A 15,598-nucleotide genomic window follows, 5' to 3' on the forward strand; every position below is an offset into this window, starting at 1 on the left:
TGCTTCTTGAATCCCCAATGTAAATAACTAGGTCTGAACGCCCAGAGCGTCTTTAACCGCTATGAGTTAATTGTGTTTCTTAGTTATTTTTTAATTATTTCTTAGTCTATTTTTTATATAAAGTTATTATTTTAAATATATTTAAAGTAAGAGTAAATTTATTTAAAGTAAGTACTTTTCCTAGCACATTAAGGGCAGGGCAACAGCCCTGTCATTTCCACAATTGTTTAGCTCCCTAGCCCTTAGTAGTCCCATTCTACAGCCATTTTTGGATGTTAAAATCTAGGTCCCCACTGATTTCAATGGGGTAAGTGTTCAGGTCAAAATTTGGCTCAAAGTCTGGGTCCCCAACCAAATTTTATCCCTATAATTCTAACAACCTGTCAAACCCGAATTTCGACAAACCAGCTCATCTCTGCTTACCTCCACCATTACTAGTTTAAGCATCTGGGGATATAAATAAAAAGACTAAAATCCAGAAATCATAATTATCACTTTTAATTGATTCTTAACTTTAATGACAAAGTTTGGAAAATAAATTTTTATTTCCTTTTTTTATCATTACAATTATTTTTTCTGAAAATGCCAGTTAGTAATCTCTGCAGTCTTTTGTATGATCACTCGTGTAGACAATTCTGTAAGTGCAGGTCTTTTTATCTTCCAAGACTTCACAATCACTTCTTCCAATGTAAATTGGCAAACCAAGCCTGTTTAAAAATAGTACAGAAAATGTAAATTATACTGGAGCAGGAGTGTAACAACAGGGGTTTCACCTATAGCAGCTGCTACAGGGCCCTCAGTGTCGGCAGGTCCAGACACCCGACCTACCACACTAAAGAATGGAGTATGAGCACTATTATATACAGATTATTCTGCACATTGTACAGCATAGTATGTATATAGCAGTGCATATCTTTCACAGAGATCAGCTGAGCCGGCAAATCAGAAAAGAATGTCCTTTGGCAAGGGGGAGGGGGCTCCTGCCTGTCTATACTATCTATAGGGGAGAGGGGGCCATCTGCCTGTCTATACAATCTATGGGGAGGGGGGCAGTGACTAGATTTCTTGTCTTGTGCAGCTTTCGACTTGGTATATCACCATGTGCATAGAATATATTTTACTTACATTTGACAACAGGTCAAGGTTCCACCATCGTCACAACGGCATTTCATACAATCCTTTGTTACCCAGTCACTAGAAAATGAATGGACCTCATCCTCAAAGAAGCATCCTGAAAAAAGACATAAACCTTAATACAGCATCAGGCTTATCAGAAAATATAGGTGAAACAATTAGTAATAGGTAAACTTATGTGATTCTATTACGTGTGCACCAAAAATTGCACCGATTAGTGTTGGGAAACTAGAAGCACAGGAAAAGTGACAGGATTTCAAAACTGCACCCAAATTCTGCAGCTAAAAAATAAAGGTGTGAGTGTCAGAAAAATGCCAACACTGTTGGAAAGTCAATAACAATTGCCCCCCAATGTCTTTATGCTTAATGAGACACTGTCACGAGTATACATTCCACTAAATTACCAGCAGATAACAAAGGCTATGAAAATTTGGGATTATATTAAGGATAAGAATCTCATATGTTCATTCATATCGGGATAGTGGTTATTTAAGCTACAGGACCAGGGATCAAGGCAGTTAATACAGAGGCCCAGATTTATTGAAAACTGTGCAAACAGCACTATGTGTCTGTGGAGTGTGCAGAGGGCGCCAGATTCATGAAGTGTCACACGTTCTTCATGAATCCACAACACCTGCACTGCTCCAACACAGGGCGTGCGACACAATTCTGTTAGAATCTGCATGATAAATGTGGTGCACGGTTCAATTGGGTAGCGTAACGCCCCTTTCAAATGCAGAAATTTTGTGTTGCGCCACATATAGTGTAGCCGTGACACAAATGTTTCGCATAGACTTTATAAATACATGTGCAAGCAGTTTGCACTGAAAAGTCAGACAAAAAACTGGTGCAGTGGCTTTAATAAATGTGGCCCATTGCTGGTAGGGCGAACAGCAGATAAAAATTCAGTGTTTGCAATTTTCTTTACAAGTCTGAAAGATTACATTTTTATGTTATGCCTGTGATATAAGCATCTGGAATGATGTGAAATGTAATGTAATGATGTGAAACCCTTTGACTCATTTCATTCAAAGAGGGAATTTTGGAAAGATGATTTCTGACGGTGCTAGTAGTTAAGTGGTATAAAAACAGGTGTCATAGTGTTGATTCTTACTGTTTTTTTCCTTTAAGCAAGAAATATTAGGAAACACTCATCTTACTGATCCCACTACTATCTTCCAGGACTCCGCAGGCCTGCTCTGTCTCCAGGTGATAATAATAACCTCTGTAATTTACTACGATGTAAGAAACTTGTCTGTACCTTATTTCTGCTTCTTTCTCCTGTAGGGAGGTCTGTTTAGACAGATAAGCTACCGTATTTTTCGGCCTATAAGGTGCACTGGACTATAAGGCGCAGCTCTAATAAATTCCTGCTAAGACATCTAGGTTCATATATAAGGCGCACTGGAGTATAAGGCGCAGGATCAAATGCAGTACCTAAAAATGACCAGCAGGTGGCAAACCTGTGCACAGTTCAAGCCAGCTACACTTCCTACGAAACTTGTCTTCAGCATGTCAGAGAGCTCCGATCTCAGAGGTATGGGTTGCTGGGGGTTAATGCAGGGTGATGCAACAAGGGTTAAGCGCTCTCACTCTGCCCCTTCTTCCCTCCTCAGCCAGGGTGTTATTCTCTTTCCCCTGTTACAGGGCTGTCAGGTATGGGGGATTGTTTACTGATGATGATGATTGCCTCGTGGTCGGCACTATGGCAGCTCCGGTCTCTCCGTGCTAGGGGAGGGCAGGATGGGCACAATGTTAGTTGTGGTGCCATGGCACTTCAGGAGCTAGGAACCCTGTATACTGTGTGGGAAGGTGCAGGAAATTTCTAGGGATGGAGCTAATTAACACTGGTAAATGTACAGTACATCTTGTGTGTAGTACATTTCTGTATAAGTTCATATATAAGGCGCACGAAAAATACGGTAATGATTAACTTTTTCTATACCTAGAGTATATTTCCCTCAATGATTCAGCTATTTGAGATTATTAGACTATCTAAGGTATGTAGATAGTCTAATAGAGATCCAGTAGAGATGAGAGGATCCGAACTTTAAGTTCTGATCCAGGTGCGTCCTGCACAACCTGGACATATTTCAGAAAAGGCAGCCAATCGAGCAAGTTGACAGCCCTACCTACAAGCCATGGCTTTGCTTGGCCAGGGGTGCCCCCCTGACTTATCACAGCTATGGCTAGAAACTAGATGGGTACATAGCTGCCAAACCAGCAATATATTCGGCATGCACAAGACATACCCGGTCCAGAACTTAAAGTTCTAAACCGCTCATCCCTATTGACCAGTTATTGAATTGGTAAGAATTAAAACAAATACAATGGTTTACATACCATTTATAGGTGGTTCATGAATTTCCGGTTCTTTTGTAAAACAAGCTGCATTACAAAGAGTCAACAAAATCCCAGCACCAAACAGTACGGCAAAGAGCTTATTCTAAAAGGTAAGAAAATAGGTCTAGTAAACAATGTCAAATTCCTATTATACTATTAATAAAGTGCCATGATGGAGCTTTCCATAGGATTATTCAAATTAGTATTCAAATTATTATTCAAAATTTAGTATTTGGACTAAGGAGGTTTGTCTAAGTAATTTTTCCTATAATAATCATGTCGCTCCTTATGCTGTTTCTGGTATGGCAGGTCACAGTAGTAAGAATCGATGTAGCTCAGAAGCAATACCATATATACGTACCACTCTGACATAGTCTGAGCAGAGGACAGTAGTGATAAGTACAACCTAGGTCAACCTTGTAATCTATTGTGTTAGGTGTGTAAAAGTGTGTTAGGAAACCCAAATAAACAGAGTACTACAGAAGGGCTTACCATCTTGTTCTATAGCAGGTAATGCTTTCCTATTATGTCCATGTGGCATTTATACAGATTTTCACTATTGTGGATCTCTGTAGCTACGCCTTTTTATTGGGTTTTGTACTTTTTAGTGTTTAGTCTCTGTTTTTTATCTCTGTAAACTATATAACTTTATATCTAGTTTATTGCAAAGAGGCTCATAAAACATGCAAAAAGTCCTGAGTAGTATACACTCTGCCACCACATATTTCACCAAAAGTTTTTTTTAGAATACTCCTAGCTGTTATACGTTAAACTGCACGACATGGCTTTTTAACATGTCAAAGTTATAATAAAAAAAAGAAAAACCAAATCCTCAATAGTCGTTTATCACCATTATAAATAATTTATAGTAAAAGTTAAATTTTTTAATTAAAAAACATACAAATTAATAGAAGAAGGATACAAAAATTTATAGACAGTATTTATCATAACGGTTTGTCAATTTCTTTCATTTTACCATTTATCCAGTTCATTACAGTTGTATGATTATATACCATGTACAGCAGTAAGGGCTGTATACATAGGGTTCATAAGCTGAGCCCTCTTAATACAGAGTGGGTGTCAGCTATATTACACAGTTGTAGCTGCTGTGGCGTTTTTGGCGTCAGAATATGGTATCACTACTACATTTTATTTTGTACATAAAGGTGTGGTCTGATCAGGGTCAGACAGAGGTGCCTAGGATTCACCAGTAAAAGTGATTTTGGGGGCCCACCTACAGCTACATACAGTAGAAATGTCCCCTGTACTACAAGGTAAAGTGAGTAGTCTTTGAGAAAGTGAGGCAGAAAGGGGCACATTCTATACATGTACTGTGGGGCACATTTACTTACCTGGTCCTGTAGCGATCCCCGATCCGGACTGTCCGTCGAGTATGAAGTCCGGCGCGATTCACCAAGATTGTGTGGCCAATATCCTGCATGTGTCGCTTCCCCGTTGAGGTCCGCCGGAGTTCCCCATCTTCTTCCCGGTGTATGTGAGTGCATGTCTTGCGACACAATTTGAATTTTAAATACCGCGCTCAGTCCGAATCAGTTGGGTTTTCCGACGGCCACGTCCCCAAATTTGTGTCGCATGTAAGTCGGGGTGTGCGCCAAAAAGCCGTATTAAATGCGGCGCAAATCGGAAAAAGTCGGGAAAAAATGGCGTCCCCAATATATACAGTGTGTATATATATACACTCACCGGCCACTTTATTAGGTACACCATGCTACGGTAGTAATGGGTTGGACCCCCTTTTGCCTTCAGAACTGCCTCAATTCTTCATGGCATAGATTCAACAAGGTGCTGGAAGCATTCCTCAGAGATTTTGGTCCATATTGACATGATAGCATCACACAGTTGCCGCAGATTTGTCGGCTGCACATCCATGATGCGAATCTCCCATTCCACCACATCCCAAAGATGCTCTATTGGATTGAGATGTGGTGACTGTGGAGGCCATTTGAGTACAGTGAACTCATTGTCATGTTCAAGAAACCAGTCTGAGATGATTCCAGCTTTATGACATGGCGCATTATCCTGCTGAAAGTAGCCATCAGATGTTGGGTACATTGTGGTCATAAAGGGATGGACATGGTCAGCAACAATACTCAGGTAGGCTGTGGCGTTGCAACAATGCTCAATTGGTACCAAGGGGCCCAAAGAGTGCCAAGAAAATATTCCCCACACCATGACACCACCACCACCAGCCTGAACCGTTGATACAAGGCAGGATGGATCCATGCTTTCGCCATGTTGTCGCCATGTGATTGGCTGATTAGAAATTAAGTGTTAACGAGCAGTTGGACAAGTGTACCTAATAAAGTGGCCGGTGAGTGTATATATATATATATATATATATATATATATATATATATATACATATGTTGTGTCGCACAGTATACAGGCAGTCCCCGGGTTACGTACAAGATAGGGTCCGGAGGTTTGTTCTTAAGTTGAATTTGTATGTAAGTCGAAACTGTATATTTAATAATTGTAGATCCAGACCAAAGAAAATTTGGCCCCAGTGACAATTGAAGTTTAATCATTTTTTGCTGTAATGGGACCAAGGATTATCAATAAAACTTAATTACAGACACATTACAGCTGATCATTGCAGCCTGGAACTATTGTAAAGCATTAAGAAAGCTTCACCAGAGGTCAGAGGGGTCTGTCTGTAACTTTGGGTTGTCTGTAAGTCGGGTAAGTAGGGGACCGCCTGTATACATGTAAAAGGGCACAGTATATTATATACTTTGCTTGTATATATTTATAAACTTTGCGCCCTTTAGAATTAGACTTACGGTGGCCCTTCTTTTCATTTAAAATGTATAAGGGGCACAACATGCAGTGGTAGCACAGTATAAACATATATAGGGGCACAGTATATACATTTAACATTCAAATACTGTGCGCTTTCACATTTATATATTACACATCCCTATATATTGTTCGGCATCTGTGTGTCTCTGTGTGGTGGCCATTAGAAACAAAAATGGTTAACAGTCACTTACCTATGCTGGAGTTCCTGCCTCTTGTGCCTTGTTGCTTATATTGCGGGAGTCGGGACAGTCGGGAACTGGATGTGAGTTTGCATGATGTCTTCATTATGCGCCCACAGATCTAGGGTGTGATGTGCACCAGGAAGTCTCCCTGGTGCATCACACAGAGTCAGTAGAGTGTGCATCTGACACAGAGCCGTTAAATGTAGTAGCTACATTAATAATACTTGATGTTTCCCGTTACTTTCTCATTGAGTACTATAACAATCTATGGCAGATGCCTCCTGTGGGGATGGATGGAGGTTACTGCCATAGCGGCAGTTGTCGGCGCCCACCGGTGGATCTGCCTGCGTCTGATTACACAATGTGTCTTGCCTTAAAAAGAGTGTAAAAATGTGTGCGCAAATGACGTATAAACAAGCCACAGAGACCACTTCTGTTTAAGATACCTCTGGGTATGAGATTATTGAATGTTGAATTTGTGTGAGAGCTAGAGATGAGCGAGTATACTCGTCCGAGCTTGATGCTCGTTCGAGTATTAAGGTACTCGAAACGGCTCGTTGCTCGGACGAGTATTTCCCCTGCTCGAAATCGAGCATTTAATTAAACAAACACAGTGAAGAACAATGAAGAATAGAATAAAAACAGTGAACACAGGATCATTTAAGTGAAAAACACAGTGAAGAACACAGTGAAGAATAGATTACAGATGTTCGGCACATCTGCTTACTTGTCGGAACGGGGAGACATCGCGCACCAGGGAGACATCGGGCACAGCAGAGACACATCGGGCGCAGCAGAGACACATCGGGCGCAGCAGGGAGACATCGGGCGCAGCAGGAAGACATCGCACGCAGCAGGGAGACATCGCGCGCAGCAGGGAGACATCGCGCGCAGCAGGAAGACATCGGGCACCAGGGAGACATCGGGCAGCAGGGAGACATCGGGGAGACTTCAGTGGAAGAAGAGGAGCGGATCCCGGGACAGCGTATCTCCTCTCCCGACAAGTAAGCAGATGTGCCGAACATCTGTAATCTATTCTTCACTGTGTTTTTCACTTAAATGATCCTATGTCCACTGTTTTTATTCTATTCTTCACTGTTCTTCACATCTGCTAACTTGTCGGGAGATAATATACGCGCGGAACAGTGAAGAATAGATTGCAGATGTTTGCATACATCTGCTAACTTATCAGAAGACATTCTTTTTCAATTAAATAACACATTTTATTCCCGAACCATGGTCCCTTTGAAAAATGCTCGAGTCTCCCATTGACTTCAATGGGGCTCGTTATTCGAGACGAGCACTCGAGCATCTGGAAAAGTTTGTCTCGAATAACGAGCACCCGAGCATTTTAGTGCTCGCTCATCTCTAGTGAGAGCGCATAATTGGACTGAGAGAACCATAATGGTTTTTTTGACGAATTTGCTGCCATGGAGGCCATGCTGACCTAGTGGTTACTTGGGGGCTTGTACATAGCAGTGGATTATAATATGGGCAGTTTGGGGTGGAAGGCTTCTAGGGGCACCAAGTCAAGTTTGATACTACCCTGTAAAGATATCGGGGATCACGACAGGACCAGGTAAGTGAGGAAGATCCAGACCTTAAATCCATTTTTTCATACTGCCCAGGGTCTTAAAGGAAACCTACTACTACTATTAGAAGTAGATCTGATGGTTGATTCCTCCTGCCTGCCTCTTCCCTAATCTGTAATTTAATAATCCTGGAACCTAACCTTACTTGTTAAACACTTCATTTTAGTAATATGTAAATTAACTGCAGAGGCTACTGGGGCGTGTACTTGCCTGGCCGTGGACTGGGAGCTAACTCTAGCCTCTGCAACTAATTTCCATATTACTAAAATAAAGTTTTTTAACAAATTAGGTTAGGCTCCAGGATTATTAAATTACAGATTAGGGCAGAGGGAGGAAAGAGTAGATTTCTCATGGTAGGTTTCCTTTAATCCATAACTGCTTGCGCACATGATGAACAAACTCCTGACAACGCAGACAGATTATTTATTTAGAGGATCATGTGATCTGCTAACAAGCATAGTAGGGCCCATAGCATTATTGTCCACTACCCAGAGACAGTGGGCACATTCATTATACTCTTGTCTGTTTGTACCATTTCTGAGCTCTTCCGAAGTCTAATTTGAAACAGTAACCAGCAAATCTATCACTGATTTAGGCAAATCATATCTATAACTAAGAAGACATTGACACTGATGTGTGTTGGCCGATCTTAGCCTGGCCAAGCCCTCCCCTCCTCTCTCCATAGGAAATAGGAAAAATTGAATACAGGCGGTCTAAGAACACCCGACTTACAGACGACCCCTAGTTACAAACGGAGCTCTGCATGTTAGTAAATCACTGGGGTTGCCGTTATAAAATATACAGTTCTGACTTACATACAAACTCAACTTAAGAACAAACCTACAGAACCTATCCTGCACGTAACCCAGGGACTGCCTGTATTTATATGGCGAGTGTTTCCAGGCAACGCTTTTAATCATTTTAAATGCTTAAAATAATAAACCTGAGTTATAACTGAGTCTATAAAATGTGACAGTCCGGAGTGCCCTAAAGCAGACGTGGGTGTATGATAAAATCAAATATAATTTAACCTGTCTGAAAAACTGCTAACAGTAAAATAACAGATGCTATTTGCAAGTGATTGCCCTTAGGTAGCAATAAAGTCCATAAAATAAATATTGTGTCGCAGTCTACCCAACTCAATTCTGGGTGTGCACTATATTCTATGTATACTCATCACGCATTTTGGCAACTTGTCACCCTGTGTCATATCAAAAAATTATCTGTATTCTTCCCAGAACAGTGCCATCCCAGGGTCTGGTTCTCCTATTGTAGCAGAGCTTTATTCAAGTGAAAAGAGAAATGTTTTTTTATCCCCATACCACCTCTATAATCATTAAAGACATAGGGACAACTTGCATATATGTCATGTATTGCCTTAAAGAGATGTTGTACTAGGGGAATAACTTAGAGGGGGGAAAGCCCTGTAGCAGACTTCTGAATGGGGCCCCTTAAAAATTTACATATTACATTCACATACACACACACATTTATATAACTATATACATAAACATACAGCTCTTCACTTATACACACACATTTACAAACACACACACGTATAAGCACTCATATAGAGCATATACACACACATACAGGGGGTCATTTACTAAGGGCCCGATTCACGTTTTCCTGATGTGTTACCCGAATATTTCCAATTTGCGGCGATTTCCCCTGAATTACCCCGGGATTTTGGCGCACGCGATCGGATTGTGGCGCATCGGCGCTGGCATGCACGTGACGGAAATCGGGGGGGGCGTGGCCGATCGAAAACCCGACGGATTCCGAAAAAAACGCCGCATTTAAAACAAAAAATCTGTCACGGAGCTTGCACTTACCTTCACTCAGCCTGGCTCGGTGAACTCCAGTGCGTTCCGATGCTTTTGAGCGCAGCAGAGGAACTACCTTAATAAATCCCGGCCGGACCCGAATCCAGCGCAGAGAACGTGACGCTGGATCGTGAATGGACCGGGTAAGTAAATCTGCCCCACAGTGTCATATACAGACATACAGCATATACACACATATACAGCATGTATACATCACATATGTTATATACATGTTATGCTACATTATGGTACATGGTACATGGTACATATGCTCCATTCTCTAGTGTCAAGCCAAATGAGGGGCCTTAATGGGCCCTGGCACTGCAGGCCCCATAGCGGCTGCTACCACTGTAGTTACACCCCTGGCTGTCCCCCACTAAACTAAACCCCTCCCTCCAGATAGAGAATTCAGATGCAAGAGTCACTATATGCGTGAGATGAGTAACAAGACACCTCTGTCTTGGGTTCAATACTTATTTACAAATCAGATCGTTGTGGGAGATTTGGCTTGTACCCCAGTTCTCTGAAATAATGGCAATGCTTTGTAAACCTCCATGCATTGTGGTTATTATTCCCTCTACACCTCCCCCACACCAAGAGCAAGCTGGATAATCACTGAGTAATAACACAAATCTGGAATAGGGCCTGGCCTGATGGGGCTGGAGGAGCTGGACCTTCGTCATTTGTCTGAAAATAATTGCCCATGAATTTAGTTTTCCCTTAAAAACAAAGAACAGCTGTCCTTAAATACAATAACCTCTGTATTCTGTCAGTGGTAGCCACACAACCACTATTGAGGCTCCCAACAATCTAGATTTAGTGTTCATCACCAGAAAATGGCTATGGGATATGCAGCAACTTTTTAAATGCAAAAACATTTATTTATTTCTTTGTGAAATCACTTCAGCAGAGGTGGTCATATCCAAGGTTAGCTTTCTTACTTTACTATAGGAACCCACAAGTGGATCTTTACTAATAACTGCAGAGATATTTATTACACTACCACCTGCTGCCTGAGTGGGAATATTATGTGCATTTTATGTGGGTTAGTGCCTCAAAGGGTTAATTTGTTTGTTATTGTTTTAATTTGTTGAATTTGTATCTCTCTGAAGGTGCGGTCACACGCATACGTATTTGGCTGGTTTGAAAGCGTTTTTCTTCATTGCTGGAAGTGTAAGCAGCCATGAAAATGTCGACACGGCTGCTTACACCTCCAGCAATCAAGAAAAAGGCTTTAAAAGCAGCCAAATGCATATGCATGAAATTCCAGACGGCCAAAAGTCACTGGCGGAAAAAAGCGGCCAGTGCTGAACCAGTGAGAAATCCTGAGCTGCCCCTGAGTGAAGAGAGTGAGCGCTAAGGCTGTCCAGTGAAATGGAGGTTAATGTCTTGTGTTTCTCTGCATACCGAGCCACTGGCGGCCGGAGTGCAATACAAGTGTCACACAACCTGCCCAGGAGCATGGCTTACCTCCGACTGCTGTCTGCTAATGTAACCCGACAAGAGAAGGATCATCTCTGCACTGGAGCTTTTCCGTAAACGTGGCCAATACTGTGTGAGTAGATCTGGGAAGTCAAAGAGGGGAAAGGATTGTTTTCCTAGCTAGGTGTATATTGGCTCACTTCCCAGAGTTATGGAATAGAGACTGTGTCTTAAAGGGGCCGCGTCTCCATTATCAGTCATCGCCCATAGCAAAAGAGATTGGCCCCATATCTGCTAGAGAAATGAGCAATGTCCCGGAGAGTTTGGATACTCCTCTACCATCGCCAATGCACAGAATACCCCAGTCACACACAGAATGGAAGTACTGCTAACAATGTACAGCAGTCAAAAGATCGGACTAAGTCAATTTATTAAAAGCAATAAAATAACTTACAAAAAAATATAACGTTATTTAAAACATGCAAATAACATATTTTGGGCAATGAAACACCTTTCATCAGATTAAGCAGGAATTTATAAGTAAGGTACAAATCTAACATATGTACATTTAGAATAAAGAATACGAGTACTCACTCACATACCCAGTACCCTTCACTGACCCATCCGTAAGTATTGTAGTATAATATAGCCTTTAAGAATAAAAATTAAGAATTTTTAATATGCTCAACACAATGGAATATGTACAGACAGCATGAGTACACTTTAGTAATAAATGACATATATGTTTCCAGTTTCAAGTGCTCAACAAAGTTACAAATTTCCCTGGGGCATCAACGGTACCATCACACCAATCTGAGCAAAGACAAGGCGGGTACTGATGTCACTGCACTCCCCCTGCTCCTGAGAACAGCTTATCACAGGTCCTGCCTATTGAGAAAAAAACATAACAGTGACAGAGATGCAGCCCCGAGGCTCCATTCACCATGGGAGGCTCCTTCATGACTAAGGAGAAGCAGAAGCAGAAAGCAACATCCCAATAGACAATGCCTTAAAAGAGGATTTCTCCAAATGGGAATTATGTAATTGTTGCTCACCCCCGCCCCTCTCCATTGAGAAAAATTGCGCACTGTGCCGTATTCTGGGAAAAGATAGGACATCTCCTGTGTTTTCACGGGGTACAGAACGGCAAGGTGCTGCACTTGTGCGGCACTGTACCGCTCCCGTAGGGTGCCGTGCATATATGTCAGCCGTATATACGTCCCCCATACGTGTATGTAAATGCAGCCTTAATTGTATTAGATAGTTTACCGCATTGCTGTCCACATAGACAGCGACCGGGCTCTGGAGATCAGGCAGTCCAGACCCAACGTGACCAGCAATGGACCAATAGATGTTGCCCATCGCTGGCTATCACTGTGAGTGGTGGGTTAGTTCCGATCCACCAATTACAGTGAAGCATAGTCATAGACGGGCATAGAAATTGGAAAGATCAGAGCCTATCAGTGTAATTTCTGACCCTGTCACCCAGCGTGATGCTTCCACTCCCATCCAGAAGCCTGTTACTGTCACTGACATAACACAGGATTATAATAAATTTATGGGGGGGGGGGTGATTTAAATGGTATATAAACTAGCAATTCACCTTGTGCAGATATCAATGTACAAAGCCATTGTCCTTTTCGGACAAGCCGGCTGTTTCACAGGGCTGCGTGAGGCGGAACAGTTGCCCATTTCCTCCCCATTTTGTGACCCCCACATGGTGCTGTGTTTCGTGTAGTTGAGGCCGTAGAGTCGGAAACCACTGGGACTCACCCCAGTTGGGTGGGCTGGCAGCATTACAAAGCGACAACACCTGAGCTGAAGAGGATTGTCTCTGGTGATATGATACTTCTCTGGCCCTCTGCGCAGTTAGCGTGGCATGCTGGGAGGAAGGGAGCTTCTCCTCGTGGAAGCCATCTCCATCTTGGCTGCGCTCCGAGACTGGGGTTTAGTAGAAAATCATCAGTTTGTGTGGTCAGATGCTGTTTTTATCGCGTCTTAGTCATCCTCTGGATGTGGGGAACTGGTATTAGCAGAAGAGGAGTGATTTTCTGGCAGAGATAGCTGTTTTTAGTCGCTGAATACAGGGTTTAGCACGGGAGCTCTCTCCTCACACGTCCATGCAGCTCGGCTGCCCCAATACTGTGATACTTGACCTGCAGGGTCAAAATGTCGACTATACCACTTAATATATTCCTTAAGGGGTGTAGTTTCCAAAATAGGGTTACTTTTGGGAGTTTATCACTGTTAAAGTACTCCAGGAGCTATGCAAATATGACATGGCGCATGAAAATGATTTCATCAAAATCTGCTCTCCAAAAGCCCAAAAGCATTGTACTCTTTTAATTTGGGGGGCTAAAATGACATTTTCTTGAAATATTTGTAAATTTTCATTACCACAACCCTATGTTAATAAATACTGCAAAACACCTGTAGTGTCAAACCATCAACTGAACCCCTTGTTGTTGTTTCTAAAATAGGTCATTTGTCAGGGGTTTATTTACTGTTCTGATATCTATGGTGCTCTACAAAAGTAAAATGGCAACTGAATGCTTTTCCAGAAAATGCCGCTCTTTCAAAAGACCAATGGCTTCTGCTTCTGTTTTGTGCCCATAAACCAGTTTACATCTACATGTGGGATATTTCCTTACGCAGGAGAAATCATATAGCAAAGTTTACAGTGCATTTACTCTTTTTAATCTTGTAAATGTAAATTTTTTTTTAACTAAATGAACCTGTTATAGAAAAATAAAAATGAATTTCTAAACTTTACCTCTATTTTATTTAAATTCCTGTTAGACGCTTAAAGGGAACAGACCTCATGAAACCTGTTTTTAGAAGTTTGAAAGGTACAGTTTGTAAAATTGGGGGATTTATGTAGGTTTTTAATGTATACGCTTGTCACTGGTGCTCCCACAATCCCTATCTCGGATCGCGGCGTACCCGTGTCCCTCCGTGTGCCCCCGGAGTCTGGCGGTTCTTACCTCCCCTGGCTCCATTGGTGGTCTCCGCTGCTCCTGATATAATTGGCGCTGGCCTGATATAAATTCCTGCTCCTTCCTGTGACCCTTGCTGGATCTTCAAGCCATCCCCTGAAGAGAAAGCTTTCCTGTGTATCCTGCATTCCTGTGTATCCTGCGTTCCTGTGTGCCAGTCCGTTCCGGTGTATCCTGCGTTCCTGTGTGCCAGTCCACTGCTGTGTTCCTGATCCGTGTGCCAGTCCGTTGCTGTGTTCCTGATCCGTGTGCCAGCTCCTGTGATTCCCGACATAAGTCCTAGTGTGCCTTCCTGTGCTGTTCTCCAGCTGTCACCCGGGTACAAACTGTCTCCTGCATTACTACCTTGGCAGCCACCCCAGGCAAGGTGCACCTGTGAAACGACCTGGTGGTACCCCGCCGCAGCAAGTCCATCCTGCTTTGCGGCGGGCTCTGGTGAAGACCAGGTGCCACTTAGACTCCGGTCCCAGGTGTCAGCTAGTACCATCTCCAGCGGTGGTCCAGAGGGTCCACAGACTCCCAGCCCTGACAACGCTTATGCTGAAATGGCTAACAGCAGTTATCTGTGGGTGTGAGACTGAGACAAACAGACTGACAAACATACAGAGAGAATTGAACCACCCCCCCCCCCACTTTGGGAAGACAGTGGGGGTAGAGACAGAAACACGTGTTGCTTATTGCTCCATCTTGTTCACTCCCCCACAGAGCATTCAAATATTCTTTATTATTTATAATGAAATCCTGGGACTGGCCCTCACAATCTACATACACATGTCATGTCATAGGGGATCTTTTGACCCGTGCCCCGAATGCTCTGGTGTCCGGGGAAATTTCCCTACTCCCATCGCTATCTACGTCCTCAGGACATAGATAACGATGAGCACTGTAGTGGTGAAGGAGCTGCCGGCTCCGTTCTCCACTTCAAAGAGCAGGAGACACGAACATCCAGCATCTCCTGCTGCAAGCAGCTCACTACAGCGCCGGGAGCAGGACACGCCGGGTGATGACGTGCTGGAGTGAACGGAGAGAGAAGCCGTGGTAGACACAGAGGTGAGTATCAGTGTGTTTTTTTAAATTATGCAAGGTGGAGGGGGCAGATTGAGATTTATGGTGTCTATGGGGAACATTACATTACAAGGGGCTTTGGGGACAGTAAAGCCACTGTAAAGACATTGCAGAGGGGTGCTGTGGAGGACATTACAGGGGGTTTTGGAGACATTACTAAGGGCTGTGAAGACTTTGGGGGAGGGGGTGCTGTTAGGGACATTACTGGGACTGTG

At 42.8% G+C, this 15,598-nt stretch overlaps 1 protein-coding gene across 1 annotated transcript; it reads right to left on the reverse strand.

The window, feature by feature from the left end:
- Nucleotides 1–482: 482 nt before the first annotated feature.
- LOC140106018 (beta-microseminoprotein-like) lies at nucleotides 483–11,513 on the reverse strand. Its single transcript, XM_072130168.1, has 4 exons — nucleotides 11,371–11,513; nucleotides 3,478–3,580; nucleotides 1,126–1,231; nucleotides 483–707 (listed from the first exon to the last, which is right to left on the reverse strand). The coding sequence occupies exons 1-4, from the start codon at nucleotides 11,413–11,415 to the stop codon at nucleotides 590–592; spliced, it is 372 nt and encodes a 123-aa protein (XP_071986269.1). The 5' UTR covers nucleotides 11,416–11,513; the 3' UTR covers nucleotides 483–589.
- Between the last annotated feature and the right edge of the window lie 4,085 nt (nucleotides 11,514–15,598).

The sequence above is a fragment of the Engystomops pustulosus genome, chromosome 11 (genome assembly GCF_040894005.1).
Source record: "Engystomops pustulosus chromosome 11, aEngPut4.maternal, whole genome shotgun sequence".
Lineage (NCBI taxonomy): Eukaryota > Metazoa > Chordata > Amphibia > Anura > Leptodactylidae > Engystomops > Engystomops pustulosus.

Coding starts and splice junctions, on each gene's coding strand:
- LOC140106018 (XM_072130168.1), bottom strand. CDS start 11,415: ATGATCCTTCTCTTGTCGGGTTACATTAGCAGACAGCAGTCGGAG. Junction 1,232..3,477: donor TCATGAACCACCTATAAATG/GTATGTAAACCA, acceptor GTCTTTTTTCAG/GATGCTTCTTTGAGGATGAG. Junction 708..1,125: donor ACCTTGACCTGTTGTCAAAT/GTAAGTAAAATA, acceptor ATTTTTAAACAG/GCTTGGTTTGCCAATTTACA.